General features: G+C 40.0%; 1 protein-coding gene across 1 annotated transcript in view; it reads right to left on the bottom strand.

Annotated features, from left to right (window-relative positions):
* Nucleotides 1-16,631, bottom strand: part of RIGI (RNA sensor RIG-I) — a 28,926-nt gene extending 12,295 nt beyond the window's left edge. Inside the window, 14 exon segments of the mRNA XM_060155189.1 lie at nucleotides 2,152-2,242; nucleotides 4,782-4,932; nucleotides 5,679-5,812; nucleotides 6,752-6,807; nucleotides 6,810-6,908; nucleotides 7,024-7,047; nucleotides 9,047-9,124; nucleotides 10,558-10,605; nucleotides 10,608-10,716; nucleotides 13,004-13,112; nucleotides 13,114-13,257; nucleotides 13,835-13,988; nucleotides 14,741-14,842; nucleotides 16,541-16,631. Of these exon segments, the coding sequence (XP_060011172.1) occupies nucleotides 2,152-2,242; nucleotides 4,782-4,932; nucleotides 5,679-5,812; nucleotides 6,752-6,807; nucleotides 6,810-6,908; nucleotides 7,024-7,047; nucleotides 9,047-9,124; nucleotides 10,558-10,605; nucleotides 10,608-10,716; nucleotides 13,004-13,112; nucleotides 13,114-13,257; nucleotides 13,835-13,988; nucleotides 14,741-14,842; nucleotides 16,541-16,616 (1,375 nt within the window). The 5' untranslated portion in view covers nucleotides 16,617-16,631.
* Nucleotides 16,632-16,880: the final 249 nt, after the last annotated feature.

Below are 16,880 nucleotides of genomic sequence, written 5' to 3' on the forward strand. Positions count from 1 at the left end.
TGGGTCTTCGTTGCTGCCTGCGGGCTTTCTCTAGTTGTGGTGAGCGGGGGCTACTCTTCATTGTGGTGTACATGTTCTCATTGTGGGGGCTTCTCTTATTGCAAAGCATGGGCTCCAGGCACGCGGGCTTCAGTAGTCGTGGCTCACAGGCTTAGTTGCTCCGCGGCACGTGGGATCTTCCCGGACCAGGGCTTGAACCCGTGTCCCCTGCACTGGCAGGCGTATTCTTAACCACTGCTCCACCAGGGAAGTCCTGAATTTATAAAAGTTCCATTTTTTCCCTAGTATATAGAAAGCCAAAATCTTGAGATATATTTTGTTGAGGCCAAAACAATTTTTTTCCACCATCATTTCTACTGAACAATGAACATGCCCAAGACAGACACCATACTTCACTAATTTCTGAACTTATCCATTTGTTCATCAAATATTCATTCAGCAGTTATGGTCTGTCAGATAAGGCTGGAATGGTGAAAAGGTTCATTTTTATCTACAAGGAGCTCCTAGTTTGTGGAAGAAGGATATAAATAGGAAACTACAATTCAGTGTGATGAGCAATGAAATGGGGGCGGAACTGGGTGCTGTGGGGCCTGGAGGAGGGATACCCCTCCCTGGTGGTCTAGTCTTAAGAGGAGGGGAACGCTGCTTGGCAGATACACAGTGACTGGAACAGAGTAAGTTCTAAACGAATGCGGGTGGATGGATGGACGGACGGACGGATGAATGGAGGGACGGACGAACAAACAAGTATGAAAATAGTTTCCGGGTGCTTATGTGTGGAGGAATAACAAAGTTTGAAAATCAAATTAGACTCACGCTGGAGTCATATGGCAGAGAACTCTGAATTCCAACCACAGTAATGTGGTGTTGGACTTCATTTGGTAAGCCAACTTTTCAAAATCTGACTTTACTTTTTAGATTCATGAAGTTTAAATTTTGCATAAGGGGAAAGTGCAAGGGTGACAACCGAGGACTGGCAGCAAGGGGACTGCTTATTATAAATAACACTAAATAAGAGATACAGTAAGGACCTGTCATTGCCGGTCACTGAGGCATGGGGAGCACGGCTGTGAGAATGTCAGGATGAGGACCGGCCACCTAGAATCCTCCTGGGTGACAACAGAGGTAGCCTTTCATCCTTTTTTTTTTTTTTTTTTTTTTTGCAGTACGCAGGCCTCTCACTGTTGTGGCCTCTCCCGTTGCGGAGCACAGGCTCCGGACGCGCAGGCTCAGCGGCCATGGCTCACAGGCCCAGCCGCTCCGCGGCATATGGGATCTTCCCGGACCAGGGCACGAACCCGTGTCCCCTGCATCAGCAGGCAGACTCTCAACCACTTCGCCACCAGGGAAGCCCAGCCTTTCATCCTTTAACCCCCTACCTAGATTTCAGGATTATCTCTAGGACTTTTTTAAAAATTACAAGATACATAATATTATATAAAGTATCTATAGTTTAAAGAATAACAATAAAATAGAAAGAGAACATTTCTGTTTCCAGTTAATCTATTGGCTGAGAATTTGAGCAAGAGAGTAACATACTCAAACAATATTAAAAGAAAAACTGTGGTTTTGTCTATAGGACTTATGGAAGGAGGCAAAGTCTACAAATTTCTGGCATTTGAGCACTGTGATGGCTTTCTGATGTGTCCACTTAGTTAGGCTGAACTGCAGTCCCCAGATATTCACCTAGGTGCTTCTGTGAAGGGAATTTGCAGATGTAATTTAAGTTCTTAAATCAGTTGACATTGTTACTCAAAAGGGACTTCATCCTAGGTGGGCCTGACCTGATCAAGTCAGCCCTTTAAAAGAGAGCTTAGGTGACCCCTGAGCTCAGAGACTCCAAATAGCTCATGCCTGTGGGGTTCCACCTGGTCCTGCACCTGCCCTATGGACTTCAGACTTGCTTTGCCAGTCCAAGTGTCTATGTCAATTCCTTGTAATAAATCCCTGTGTGTGCGTCTGTGTACAACACATGTATGTTTCTATATATATATATATGTACGTATATATGTATGTATGTATAATCTCCTACTGGTTTTGCTTCTCTGGTTGAACCCCGACTGATATAAGCAATAAGAAAGAATTCAAATATATTATATATGTTCTTATATATATATAGTATACTAAATCTAATCCACTATATATAAATACCTATTTTCTGATTTGTTCTGCCACGTCCAGTCAATATGCCAGGTTTGAGAAAGCTGAGCTTAGGATTTTCTTCAAGCCGTTTCTTTAAAGCCTGAAAATACAAAGCAATTATCAGTTGGATACTATTTGTATACTATCTGTATTAATTCAATATTGAATATACGCAAAAAAAGTAAACCGTAATGGAAAAGAATATAAAAAAGAATGCATGTATATGTATAACTGAATCACTCTGTTGTACAGCAGAAATAAATTCAACATTGTAAATTAACTATACTTCAATTAAAAAAAAAGTATACAGACAAGTATACTTAAGTAGTTTTCAGACTAATAAACCTGAGGGAAAAAAGCTTCTTGTAATTGAAGTCTATGCAATAATTAACTATAATGGTATAGATCTTTGTAATCTGATATGGTTTAATCTCTTAGATATTTTTTAAGTGAAAAAGGCAAGGTTCAGAATAGTGGGTATGTAGAACTAATAAGTGAATTTAGCAAGATCTCGGGACACAAGATCCATATACAGACATCAGTTGTATTTCTATATACCAGCAACAAACAATTAGAAGTACGGTTTATAATAGCATTAATACTTAAGTATAAGTCTAACAAAATATGTGCAGAATCTGTATGCTGAAAACGACAAAACACTGATAAAAGAAACCAAAGAATATGTGGCAGGTGGCCTCGAAGGTAGCCCTGAGGGATTTCCACCTGCTGGTATTCAGATCCTGTTTAATCCCCTCCCCTCAAGTGTGAACTGAACTTACTGACTTGCTTCTTTTTTTTAATTTTTATTTTATATTGGAGTATTGTTGATTAACAATGTTGTCACTTTCAGGTATACAGCAAAGTGATTCAGTTATACATATACACGTATCTATTCTTTTTCAAATTCTTTTCCCATTTAGGTTATTACAGAATATTGAGCAGAGTTCCCTATGCTATACAGGGTCCTTGTTGGTTATCTATTTTAAATATAGCAGTGTGTCTTATCGACTTGCTTCTAATGAACAAAATATGGCAGACCTGAGGGGAATCACTTCCAAGTTGAAGCTATAAAATGACTGTGACCTCCATATTGACCTCAACCTCTCTTGATCACTCACTCTAGAGGAAGCCAGAGGCCATGTTGCGAGGCCAGCCTGTGGAGCGGTGCCCGTGAGTGAGCGAAGCACATCTTCTGCCAAAAGCCACACAGTAAGGTTGGAAGCTGGTCCTCTGAGTCAAGCCTTGAAATAACTGCAGCCATGGCCAGCACCCTGACTGCAGCCTCATGAGACACCCTGAGACAGAAATACCCAGTTGTTTCCAGATTCCTGACCCATACATATTAAAAGATGACAGATGTCTGTTGTTTCCAGCTACTAAGTTTTGGGGTAGTCTGTTATCAGCACTAGATAACTAATACAGAAGCCCTCTATAAATAAAGAGATATACTACGGTCATGGACTGGAAGACTCAATATTGTTACAGTGTCATTTCTCCCCAATTTTATCTATAGATTCAATGTAATCCCAAATGAAATTCCAGCACACTTTCTTGTAGATGTGGATGAGCTGATTCTAAAATAAAAATGGAAAGGTAAAGAAAGATAGCTAAAACAATTTTGAAAAGAATTAAAAAGTTGGAAGACTCATACTACCTGATTTAAAGACTTACTATAAAGTTACAGTAATCAAGACTGTGTAGGATGGGTGCAAGGATAGATGTATAAATGAATGAAACAGAATAGAGAATCTAGAAATAGACCCACATAAATACAGTCAACTGATTTTTTTTAAGTTATGAAGGCAATTCAATGGAGAAAGGATAGTCTTTTCACCATATATGCTGAAACAATTGGATGCCCACATGCTAAAAGAAAAAAAAAAATCTCAACCCATACCTCAAAATGGACTGTAGACTTAAATATAAAATGTAAATCTATAAAACTTCTAGAAGACAACATAGAAAAAAATCTTTGTGCTCTTGGGTAAGCAAAGGTTTCTTAGACACAATAGCAAAAGTACAATCCACAAAAAGAAAAAAAATGATAAACTGGACTCTGTCAAAAGTTAAAGCTTTCAATCTGTAAGAGATACTGTTAAGAGAATGAAAAGATCAGAAGAAAATATTTGCAAATCACATTTCTGACAGAGGACATTTTTGTCAGAAAAAAGAACTCTTAAAAACTCAACAATAATATGATAATTAACCCAATCAAACCCCATTTTTAAATGGGCAAAAGATGTGAACAGATACTTCACCAAAGGAGATATATGAATGGCTAATAAGTGTATGAAGAAATGCTCAACCGTATTAGTCATTAGTGAAATGCAAATTAAAACCCTAGTGAGGTACCAGTAGGTACCCATACAATAGCTAAAATTTTTTAAATTGATGAAAATAATTAAAAAGTATGAAGTGCTTTCTCTATGGGTATTAAAACTTAACTATAAATCAGAGTGATTGAGACAGTGAAGTATTAGTGTAAGGATAAACAAACAGAAAATCAGAATAGAATAAAGAGCCCAGAAACAGACCCACACATATATGGATGCTTGATTGCAAAGCAATGAGGAAAGGCCAATCTTTTCAATAAAATGGTACTGGGACAATTTTTTACCCACAAAGCGGAAGAAGCTTACATCCATGAGTGCTCTGGTTTTCACAAAGAGGATGATTCTGGTCTCTGGGCTTAAGTGGTACTCTTCTTGCAAGATGAAGCAGAGATCTTTGAGTTTAGGGTTCTCATTGCTGGGATCCATGGAAATACATTCTAGTTCCTGCAGCTTCTCTGCAAAAGGGGAACATTTTACAAAAGGTTTATAAGTTCTAGCAACGTAGAACACACTGTGACCTTTAGCTATAGTTCAAACAGTTTATCTCCCAATCTCTGACCAGAATTTTATGAGGAATAACCATCAATTTAATGCATACATTAAATATACTGATAAATGCATACATTTTTCCCCCAGAAATCTGGTTGTTCAGTGTTTAGCAGCACACATATGTATAGTTAATACTTTGGTAGGCAAAAAAAATTAACAGTAATTACCTTTGGGAAAAGCATTTGAGAGAGGAAGAAGAGAGATTTTTCAGTTAATATTTTCCTATATTTTTCTTAATATGAAGGCAGTGGGATTATGAGCCATGTTGGTTTTCTTCTTTATAAAGACATATATATAATTACAGTCTTAATATCATTAAAACACTTTTAAAAAAATTTTTAAACCTTTATAAATTTACTAAAAGTTAAACCAAAAAATGCTACTATCAGTTGACTATTTTGATGGGATGTATCCTTTGCAAATCCTATTATTTTTTCCTTCTTCAAAACAAGAAATAGTATAAGCAGCAGATTCTTTTCATAAGCGCCAGATTTCCCTGAAGCATCATAGTCCTGACATGTATAATACCTTCTTAAGCCCGGGACAAGTCCCTGAGCGTAACCACGTGTCGCTAAGTGTGACACAATATGTGTAGGCTGCCCTTGGAGTCTCCAGGCTCCACTGGCCTTCCTCTCCTGGAAATGCTACCCATCTTCAAATCTCTGAGTGAGCGCTTGCTCAATCTCATCAAATCCTTCTGCTTGGACATTTCTGAAGAAGTCTTTTAAGTAATCCAGAGCATCTTTCATTCGAGCATGCTCATTGATAATGAGGGCATCATTGTATCTCTGTTGAAAGTGAAAACAGTTTCAGTATGTTTCTAATGCCTAGTGCATTCGCTGTACTCAAGTTCAATTTGCTGTAATTAACACAGAATTAATTTTAATAATAAACTTGTCTCAAATCTATTCCAACTTAGTTTTTTTTAAGATGAATGGTCTCTAACAGTACTATAATAAAACCTTAGAACCACACTATAAAAAAGAAACCTTCAATTAGCTAGACTCATTAATTAATTAGGATCACTTTGGATTCTAGAATTCTACCTTAGAAGAGAAAGAAAATTCCAAGAAAAATGCATGTCAAAGATTAAATCACACAAAAATGTAATTCAGACATTCAACTTAACCTTTTTATACACCCAAAGCCATCACTGAATTGTAATGGTACCTGTTCAGAATGATGGTGCTGACCACTTACACCAGATAGTCAATTAAATTCATTAAAATTCTACAAATTCATACTGACTGAGTGCATTTTAAAATATTTTCAATGGCACGACAAGCAGAGGTGATGATGGTTGTTGTTGCTTACCTTCTTGATTAGCCAGCAAACAACCAGAGACTCTGGATTTCTCAGCATGTGGCTTGACCAAAAGCAGAAAGACATGTGCTTCAGGATATGGCAACACAACCCACCTACTGAACTTTAAAGATGGCTGTCACTGGTCACGTATCTACAATAATGTGCATCACCACCCAGTGTTTTCCAATTATGCCAATTATGGGAATGCTGAGGCACAACATACAACCTCGGCCTTTGTTTCTGTCCCGTTGCCTCTCGTGCTAGGTTTCAGAGAGCAAAGAAGACGCTGAATGGGATAACTTTTGGAGTTTGCTTCATAAGAACCACCTGGCAAGTTCCTAAGTGATGCTCTCTCAGCTGCCACATTGCAGCTCCCAGTAGGTGACACAACTGAAATATGCTTTTCCAAAGAAGCCACATACCCACAAATGCGATGTGTAGAAAAACAGTGCTTTACAAATCCTGCTCTCTTCATCTTTGGCATGTGAAACACCATGCATGCTTTCTGAACTGTGATAATCCACTGTTCATATCTCTGTGTTCCAAAATTCCTATTTTGAATTTGAGATAAGTTTTCTGAAAAAAAAAAGTTTTTCATTGTGCCATCTGGCCAGTCATTTAAGGTTCTAAGCATGCCTTGCCTTCTAATTTTCTTCCTTACTCTCTGTACACAGATATTCCTCTCAGTAGTGTGTCTGTGTACATATACGCTTGTTTACTGAATACCTACTATGTACCAAGAACCAACATGTCTTACATTTAAAATTTCACTTCAGTTCACAACCCCATGAGGTAGATATTATATTTTACAGATTAGGAAATGGAAGCTCAGAGAAGCAAAATCATTATGCTAAGTCACAGAGCTAGCATACAGGGGAAACCTGGCAAGAGAAGCAGAACCAGATTGCACGAGCAGGGCGCAAATGGGCAGGTTAGAGCTCGGCCTGGAAGAACAAGGATGCCAGCAGGACACTGACGAGATAAAACTGGTAATTTCAGGCAGACGAGCCAGGTAATGGGGGTTCAATGGGAAACAGAGGTGGACAAATGAGGTGTTAGAATAAGTCTGAAATCAAGCTGTGAAAGAAAAGGAAAGAGAAAAGCAAATTAAGTGTGAGAGAAGGCGAGACACCAGGAGTTACCTTGCAGACATCAAGAATTCAACATCTCCAAAACTCTGAACTCACCTGTGTCTGCCAAAGCTGCTCCTAGCGCTAGAACCAGTACCACCTGCTGGCGCACACACAGGTGCCACGCCACCCTGCCCCCGCCCCCCACCGCCTTCTCATTCCCACCCAAAGCCAGCTAGCCCTTAAAGCTGAACACTTCCTGTCTGCACAAGCCTCCTCCCTTCACCACCCCATCTCCACCGCCTCTGTTTGACTCTCTTCATTCACTGGTGTCCTCATCTCAGGACTAATCAGTTTAAAATCACCCGCTGCTTCCCATTGCTTTTAGGCTAAAATTCAAACTCAGCTTGGCCTACTGGGCCCTTCACTGGCCCTTGCCTCTTCCATTAGCCTCACTCCTTTCTACTACTCACTTGTTAGAATTATCACGAAATCTTGCAGGTCCTAAAATTCACTGCACTCTCTCCTTCCTTCTGCGTCTGATGCCATTTCTTTTCTTTTCTTTTTGTTATAAATTTATTTATTTTAGTTATTTATTTTAGGCTGTGTTGGGTCCTCGTTGCTGCGTGAGGGCTTTCTCTAGTTGTGGTGAGCGGGGGCTACTTTTCGTTGCGGGTGCATGGGTTTCTCATTGTGGTAGCTTCTCTTGTTGCAGAGCAAGGGCTCTAGGTACACGGGCTTCAGTAGTTGTGGCTCGTGGGCTCCGTAGTTGTGGCGCACGGGCTTAGCTACTCTGCAGCATGTGGGATCTTCCCCGACCAGGGCTCAAACCCGTGTCCCCTGCATTGGCAGGTGGATTCTTAACCACTGCACCACCAGGGAAGTCACTCTGATGCCTTTTCGACCTCACTTGATTACCTCTCCATCTTAACTTGGCTGACTTCAAGATCTGTCTCAGGCATCACCTCCCCCGGGAAGTCTTCCCTGCAGCCCAGTCCATGTCTAAGCTCCCATATGCTCCCATGATGCCCAGTGTGTAACTCTGCCCGATGGCATGGCAACTATTCGCATCTGATTCTCATTGTTTGACTGTGAGTTCCTTGAGGGCAAGATTGTCTTTAATCTTGGTGTTTCCATTACCTAGCATAGTACCTGGCACAACACCTGGTGAATTAATTAACTAATTAATTAATTTTAAAAAGGAGAACAGAACTTAGTGACTTCATGAGAGCCTCAAAAGAAGAAAGAATCAAAGATCACCCCTAGGTTTGAACCTGAGCCTTCACGGGAATGGTGGTTTCATTCATATAAATAGGGAGGTCAGGATGGAAAGCTAATTTGGAAGGCCACGAAAGCAATGAATTGATTTAAATACAGTATTTTTCAGGTGTGCATGTCCAGATGGATTTACTTTGGATTTAAAAAGAGAAAAAAAAAGCAAGAGAAAATAAAGGAGGACTAAGAAGTTTCCTGAATAACCTATAATCAAGAAAGTCAACCTCTAGATATGGTCTTGACATTGTCTGAACTAAGGAGAGTGCAAGACACCAGTGAACAATAGATGGCTGTTCCCATATGGAGAGAGTACAAAATGAGGTTATTCTCACCGAGAGTTATGGTACCAAGTTCTTCAAAGATACTCTTTACCAGACTCTGTCTCTATCATCAACTGAGATATGTTGCATTTAAATCTGTTGTTGGTCCGTGATTCCACTTTCCTGAAAACTAGAGCCATCAAAGGAAAATGAGTATTTTTCAGGAAGCACACTCCATAGTTCAAAGCATGCCTCTCCAAACCTTTCTCTGCTTTTGTTACTTCCTCTGTAAAACCCTGGGCCTCAGGCTCACAGGCAAGTCATCTGAATGATAAAACAAATACTCAGAAACCTTGCAGCGGCTCCCTAGTGTTTAATGCACTGATTCTAACATCTCTTTCACTGTCTGGGTCTAATTCAACTTCTTACTCAGGCTTTCCTGTTACTCAACACATAGGCCCTGCTCTGACAAGTCTGATATCCATCTTGTTCCTGAAAATGCCACATTTTAAACCCTGTCTCTGTTCTTTGATCTTCTCCCTTCCCACCCAACCCCCAGGAGTGTTCACAATGTTCCTAACATTCATTTTTGCATTGTATCCACAGAAACTTATTAATCATCTACCACATGCCGCGTTCTGGTGATAGCTGAAAAGAACAGGCTCTGTGCTCCAGAGAGGTCTGTCTTCTTAGGGGAGAGAAAGATACACAGCCAAATGACCACACAGAGTGATGTGACACAGTATGTGCAAGGTGTCATGGAGCATGGGAAAGACTCTCCCATTCTTCCCGGGGAGGCAGTGTCGTGGGATAAAGAGGCAAGAAGGAGTGAGCACAGTCATGTGCAAATGCTCAGATGGACAAAGCTTAGAGACAGAACACAACACATGACCCGTTTGAGGAGCCCAAGGAATGCGACTTGGTTGGGCTTATGGGTCGTGAGAGGAGATGAAACTCAGGGGGCAGCGGGGACTGGACTATAAAGAAATTTGTACGTGATATTAAAAGGTGTAGACCGGGTACCTTCTCTACACTCCTTACAAGCAGCTCCCTGACTATTTCAGGTATGTATGTTCTGCCTTTTACTCATTCAGTCATATCCTGTTCAGAGAGCAAGGGGATGAACTCATATGCATCTTCTGTACCCATCTCCCTTGCTGGGTTAATATAGCATTCATATTCAAGAAACATTTGTTAGTTGATTTTATTAATAAAATCCTATTCTGATCTTTTGAGGGAAAATATGAGTTCAGATAATTTCACTTCAACCAAAATTACCAGATACATATTCAAATGATGAATGGGAACTCAGTGTCTGCCTCAGGCACGGAAAGCAGGGAAGGACTGAGCCACCTACATGATTTTCTAAGCACCCATCTCTCACTGCCAGTACATTTATAAGAGTTTTGCAGAAATGAAGAGTAAGAATGTTTGCTGTCTACAGGCCACTCCTGAACTTCGTTGGGGAAAGAAGTTGGAAATGTGATTACTTCCCAAGTCTGGGGTTAATATTTTCCACTAAACAGAGGAAGGGTAAAAATTCAGGGTTCATCTAAATGGCCCTGCACTAGAATAGCAGAGAGTAACAAAGTCCCAAAGGGCTTGTTACTGGATCCCACTTACACTTCTGGGGCTTATAAACAATCTCCTCCAGTTCCTCCAAGTTGTCTTCGTTGCTACCACTGATATGTCGAGAGAAGCACACAATTTGCAGATATATTCTGTGGCTTCAGCTGTATTTCTGGCATCCCCAGTGCCAACCGAGGCAGTCAGCCTAATGACCTGTGAGGAGCACTCCAAACCGTTAGATGTCTGGGAAATAGCATGATGTTTCCACAACCCTTCATGTAACTCTTTCCCGCTAAAGTAGGTTTTGTTCTGTTTTTTAAACTAACTTCAGATAAAGAGCAAGAACGTTATATTTTTTTCTGACATTCTCCATGACATCAAAAATGGAAAGGTCCCCATTAGGCAAAGCACTGAATAAATGCAAGAATAGTTACTCAGCACTGAATAAGTTACTCAGCAGCTAAACACAAATCAGCATAGAAGCCAAGAGAAGAAACCCTTTCAGGGCAGGACTTTTCTTTACCCTTGTTTCCCCCATGATGTGTAGAACAACATACTGAAAAGGAACAGGACTAAAATCAGACACGCTTGCATTCCAATCTCAGCGATGTCACACTGTCTGTGCGTCCTTGGACAAGTATCTTCAGCTGTCTCTAAAGTTGGGAAACAACAGCCATTTAAAATGGTAGCTGTGGGACTTCCCTGGCGGTCCAGTGGTTACAACTCCATGCTTCCAGTGCAGGGGGCATGGGTTCGATCCCTGGTCGGGGAACTAAGATTCCACATGCTGTGTGGTGCAGCCAAAAAATAAAAAACTTAAAAAAAAAAAAAAAGGTAGCTGTGTGACATAGAGAATCGACTTGTGGTTGCCAAGGGGGAGGGGGGTGGGAAAGGGATGGATTGGGAGTTTGGGATTAGCAGATGCAAACTATTATATATAGAATGGATAAACAACAAGGTCCTACTATATAGCACAGGGAGCTATATGCAATATCCTGTGATAAACCATAAAGGAAAAGATTATTAAAAAGGATGTATATCTATGTATAACTGAATCACTTTGCTGTACAGCAGAAATTAACACAACATTGTAAATCAACTATACTTCAATTTTTAAAAAACGGTAGCTGTGTGAATTCAGTAAGATAACATTTGTAAAGAATTTAGTTTAATGGTCTCCGAATAAGTATTTATTCCTTCCTCTCATAGCCACTCAAATATTGAATGACTGAATCATTCAATCAAGCAAGGAATCTAGTTAACTACCAATTTTATTCTAGAAGAAAAATCTGTAAGAAATGTGATTTCTACTGAATTTTGTCTATGGGCACCATACTGAATTTCTTTTAAACTGTGCTTCCTAAACGGGTAATTATTAAGGTTAGAGAACATAACTCAAATGTGAGATCAGTAAGCCATAGTCATGGTTTCCAACCTCATTTGGCCCCAATATGACCAGGCGATTCTTCTGTGTTCCTCTCAGTTCTGTCTCGACCATTTCAAATCCTCTCCATACACCCTGAGCTCCCTCCTCCATTCCCATCTTGATTATCCTCAGTGAACGATCTCTCTCTCCTACATTCGAGAGAAAAGAGAGGTTATACGCCAGGGATTCCCTACCCTTCCTGCCTCCATCTACTCTCTGTCTTGACTCTCCTCAGCCACTCCTCTCTGATGACACCAAAAATGGTGTTTCATCTGCTCTCCCGTACTAATGCTTCTACTTGCCTACCTATCCCTTACCCTCTGGTCTCTCCTGGAATCCTGTTCTGTCAGTCATTCCCTCTCCCCCATCCTGCCTCACCAGCTGCTATTCACTACTTCACGCTCTGCACTCAGGAAATATCAAGAACCTCAATATTCTTGGGAATTCCCTGGCAGTCCAGTGGTTAGGACTCAGCACTTTCACTGCCGTGGCCCAGGTTCAATCCCCAGTCAGGGAACTAAGATCCTGCAAGCCGTGCAGTGTGGCCAAAGAAAAAAAAGAGAACTTCAAGCTTCTTGAGCACCCCATGCTCTTTCATAACTCTCTGCCTCTGGACATACAGTAGCCTTTACTGAAAACCATCTAGCTGTCTACCTTGTAAACTCTTGTTAGTTTTTGCCTATCCTAACTTCTGTTAGGTCTTGCCTTACTTTCATAGCACATTTAGGATCTCTGTCATTTCTGTTCTGTACCACTCCACCATGTGCCATCACCATAAATTATAACATAATTCTCACATATTTTGCTCCCCACAAAACTTAAGCTGTTTGTGGGCAAGTACTATGTCTTTTTATATTTATACCCTAGTGCCTAGCACAGTGCGTGACACATGGAGGCACCTAATACATATTTGTTAAGTGAATAAATGAATGAATCAATCAAAATTAACGAATGAGTTGTACAATGTGCACTCAGGATCTCAGAAGGACATCCTCAGTATGGCCACAAGGGTAAATAAACAGGATTTAGGAAGGTTAGAACTCTTCTGAGAAATCCATCTGACTTTAGAGATACCTGGGGCAGTGAGTCTGAAGACCCTCCAAACTTCTGATCTAGACAATTAAACATGATCATATTATAAGGATGATGTTTACTAGTGTTGTGGCATTCATCAAATATCATCAAAGACAGAGAGTGATGGAATAGTCCCATTTTTAAGGTTGTTCACAAGCATCTGTGGAGTTAAAATGATGATGCCATTGTTCTCAACAGTCTGTTCCACTGAGACATTGTCACATGTTACTCCAGAAATGCCTACAACTTTGTACCTGGAAAATGACAGAAATTTCCTATTACCAACCATGATGTGAATGACGAACCACAAAGATATGAAATACCAGGTCAGAATATCGAGGGATTAAATTCTCCCTAAGTTCAAAAGGAACAGATCTGGAGAAAAGTTAAGCGCCAGCACGAAGCCTGACACATAGTAAGTGATCAATAAATGTAAGCTAGGAAGAATTGCTAGTAGAATATATTCCATGTGGTACCTGCAGATACAGAGGGCTGACTGTAACTCTTGTAAGCCACTGAGAAAGAAAATAGTAAGGAAAAGAGTAATATTAAATAAATTATAAAATCATTAAAAAGTTAAATGTGCCATTTAAATATAAAAGTTATCTTAAGTCATTTACTCATTCGACAAGAGCTAATCAAAGGAATTTAGGATTTCAGGTCTATCTAACAAAAAAGACTTGAATCCATGAAGGAACTACATCTAGATTATATAAAAGCTTAATCTACTATAAATTTTTTGAATCATGGTTTTCCAAAAGCAACACAAAGCAGAAAACACATCAGTTACATGAAGCTAGAGAAAAAGAAGTTGGACCAACTTATACCTACCCAAGTCTTCCAAAATACTTTGAGAACACAGATTTCTGCTGCCCATACACTGAGAGTTGCATAGCAAAAAAGACAGCTTTCCCCTTTTGTCCTTGTGGAAATTTTTTAAGATGATGTTCACATATAAGAAGTGAAACAAAAGTTTTTCCACAACCTTTTAACATATAAAGAGAAAGACAACATGTAACTAATAGTATACTAAAATACTTCTGTATAAAGGTCATTATTTTAGGCTCCCCTAAACCCACTGAGCTGACACTAAATTGGTGAAGTGGGCAGGTTAACAACTGCAGAATTTACACTATGACTGAAAAACCAAGCTGCGTCCTAGTTAACATGCATTCAGACAGTCAGGGCCTGCAGGAAGCTAAAAAAGGGCATTTTTCAGGGGATTCCCTGGTGGTGCAGTGGTTGAGAATCCGCCTGCCAATGAGGGGGACATGGGTTCCAGCTCTGGTCTGGGAAGATCCCACAAGCCACGGAACAACTAAGCCCGTGCGTCACAACTACTGAGCCTGTGCTCTAGAGCCCGTAAGCCACAACTACTGAAGCCCGCGCACCTAGAGTCCGTGCTCTGCAACAAGAGAAGCCACAACAATGAGAAGCCTGCACACCGCAATGCAGAGTAGCCCCCGCTCACCTCAACTAGAGAAAGCTCGCACAGTAACAAAGACTCAACACAGCCAAAAATAAATAAATAAATTTAAAAAAATAAATGAGGGCATTTTTCTTTCCTTCCTCATGTTCCTTAAATACCTTGAGACTATATTAATAGAATGGTTGTCTCAAAAGACAAATGGAACAATCAAAAAACTGAAACTTGCCCATTGTGTCCCAGTGTTCAATAAAGGGGAAAAAAGGAAGCAAAAGAGAAACAAACTATATCAGTAATGGCAATTGGCTTACCAGTAGGAGCACACATTATTGTGTTTTTTCCTTTCTGAGCAGGTAAAGCAAGCTCTAGTTGGTAATTTCTTGGCTTCAATGGGCTGTAAGTATGAGGCACTTCTGTAAAACAAAAGAAACTAAGTTACCAGACAGTGACTGCTCTGAGGAATCAAGGCAACAGGTATTGTCCAACAGACAAGAATTCTGTCTCTAGAAAGAAAGGCCTCATTCAAGAAAGTTTAGAATCCTTGTCTCTAATTAACCATTCCAGCTTCTGCACTGACTTGAAGTACAGAATTCTCCCCAATGACAAAGTACCAATGGCAAAAAGGAAAAAAAAAACAAACCCACAAAGATTTCTTTCTGAAACAATCATGGAAGCCTAATAAGGAGAAACTAAAGCAAGAATGGTCTAATTCAGGGCAAGATAGATGGCCACCAGTTAAAGGAAATGCTGTATGAGACAAAACAACCACAAACCTCTCCTAGATCTTTGAAAAACACCTAACTGTGAATAATGAACTCCCAAAGTAATCTCTTATTGACAAACAACCATGCTTTGTAATTCTGCAGGCTCTCACATGGTATTCTCTCTTCATAGAATCAGAAGTTTTAAAAAATAATCAGAGGCTTTTCTCACTAACAGATAAGCATACAGAATATTAAGAGCTAGAAAAGACCTTGGAAATCATCTGTTGAGTCCAACCTACCCATTTTAAAGAAAATGGGAATTTCTAAAAGGTTAAGTGAGTTCACTAAGGACCTTTACATGTCAGAAAAAATGAAAGCAATTTACATTCATTGATTTTATTCTGGAATAACAAAAAATGTGTATCATTCGGTTGCAGAAGTAATCTATAAATTTTCACCTTGTGTTGTTATCCCCAAATCACATCTTTCTTCTAACACTATTCATTATCGATCCTAATTGTTTCCCTGATGCCCTTTTATAAGTAACTCTTTTTTTTTTTTTTTTTTTTTTTGCAGTACGCGGGCCTCTCACTGTTGTGGCCTCTCCCGTTGCGGAGCACAGACTCCGGACGCGCAGGCTCAGCGGCCATGGCTCACGGGCCCAGCCACTCCGCGGCATGTGGGATCCTCCCGGACCGGGACACAAAGCCGCGTCCCCTGCATCGGCCGGCGGACTCTCAACCACTGCGCCACCAGGGAAGCCCTATAAGTAACTCTTTACTATGGCTTATTATGCAACTTTCTGGTCTCCTCATGAAAATATGCTTCAAGAAACATAAAGTGGGCCTTATAGGGCCGTTGCTAACTTATGTGAGAATTAGAGAAAGGAGCCCCTTTTGGAGGACACAGCCCCTCAGTGTATTGTTTGCCAAACAAGACAGGCTGGATCTCAGCCCCACTCAACCTCTCAGCTCCACAGGTCTGTGCAGGGCACACATTTCATCAACATACACTGCAGCCCTGAGATATTGAGAGGAAACTGAGCAGGTGACTCACAAAGAGTAGAAGTATTTCTTTAGAAAGCAGGGCTGATTTTGGATTTCATAGACATTGAGTTTCTGGGAGGACTCTATTTGCATTTTCAATGTATACATGCAAATACTTAGTGATAAAAGAAGACAAAAAAGAAGAAAAAAAAAAGGGAGAAGCTAGCAATAGCTATGGAAGGGAGAGAATGACATTTCTAATTACAGAGAAAGTATCCATTTTAATATAAATTCTCTTTTCTTTCTGACTTTTCCTTAAATAACTTTTCATTAGGCTATGACTTTTGGCACTGCAAAACATGACCCCACACAAAATACCTAAAGAGCATCATTATGGATAAGAACAAACGATGCTGAGTACCTGAAGAAGGGCATGAATTAAGATTCTGGTTTTCTGTTTCTTCCCGGTAGAAAACCTGTACATCCAAAGTTTTCATTTCATCATCCTCAAAATCTTTCATTTTGACATCTTTTGCACCTTTATGAGACCAAAACACATCTTAGAATCTTTACATTATTTGATTACGATCTTGATGGTGAAAGCCCTACAAAGAGATCATAATACTAAAATTTTAAACTTCCATTAAGATTTCTCACAACTACTCCCTCCACCTTTTAAAACAACCAAAGGAATCTTTTTGATTTCAAATTGAAATCTCAATTTGGAGTTTGAACTCCAGTGTCATTTAGAACTTTATTAT

The sequence above is a fragment of the Lagenorhynchus albirostris genome, chromosome 7 (genome assembly GCF_949774975.1).
Source record: "Lagenorhynchus albirostris chromosome 7, mLagAlb1.1, whole genome shotgun sequence".
In the NCBI taxonomy this organism is placed as follows: domain Eukaryota; kingdom Metazoa; phylum Chordata; class Mammalia; order Artiodactyla; family Delphinidae; genus Lagenorhynchus; species Lagenorhynchus albirostris.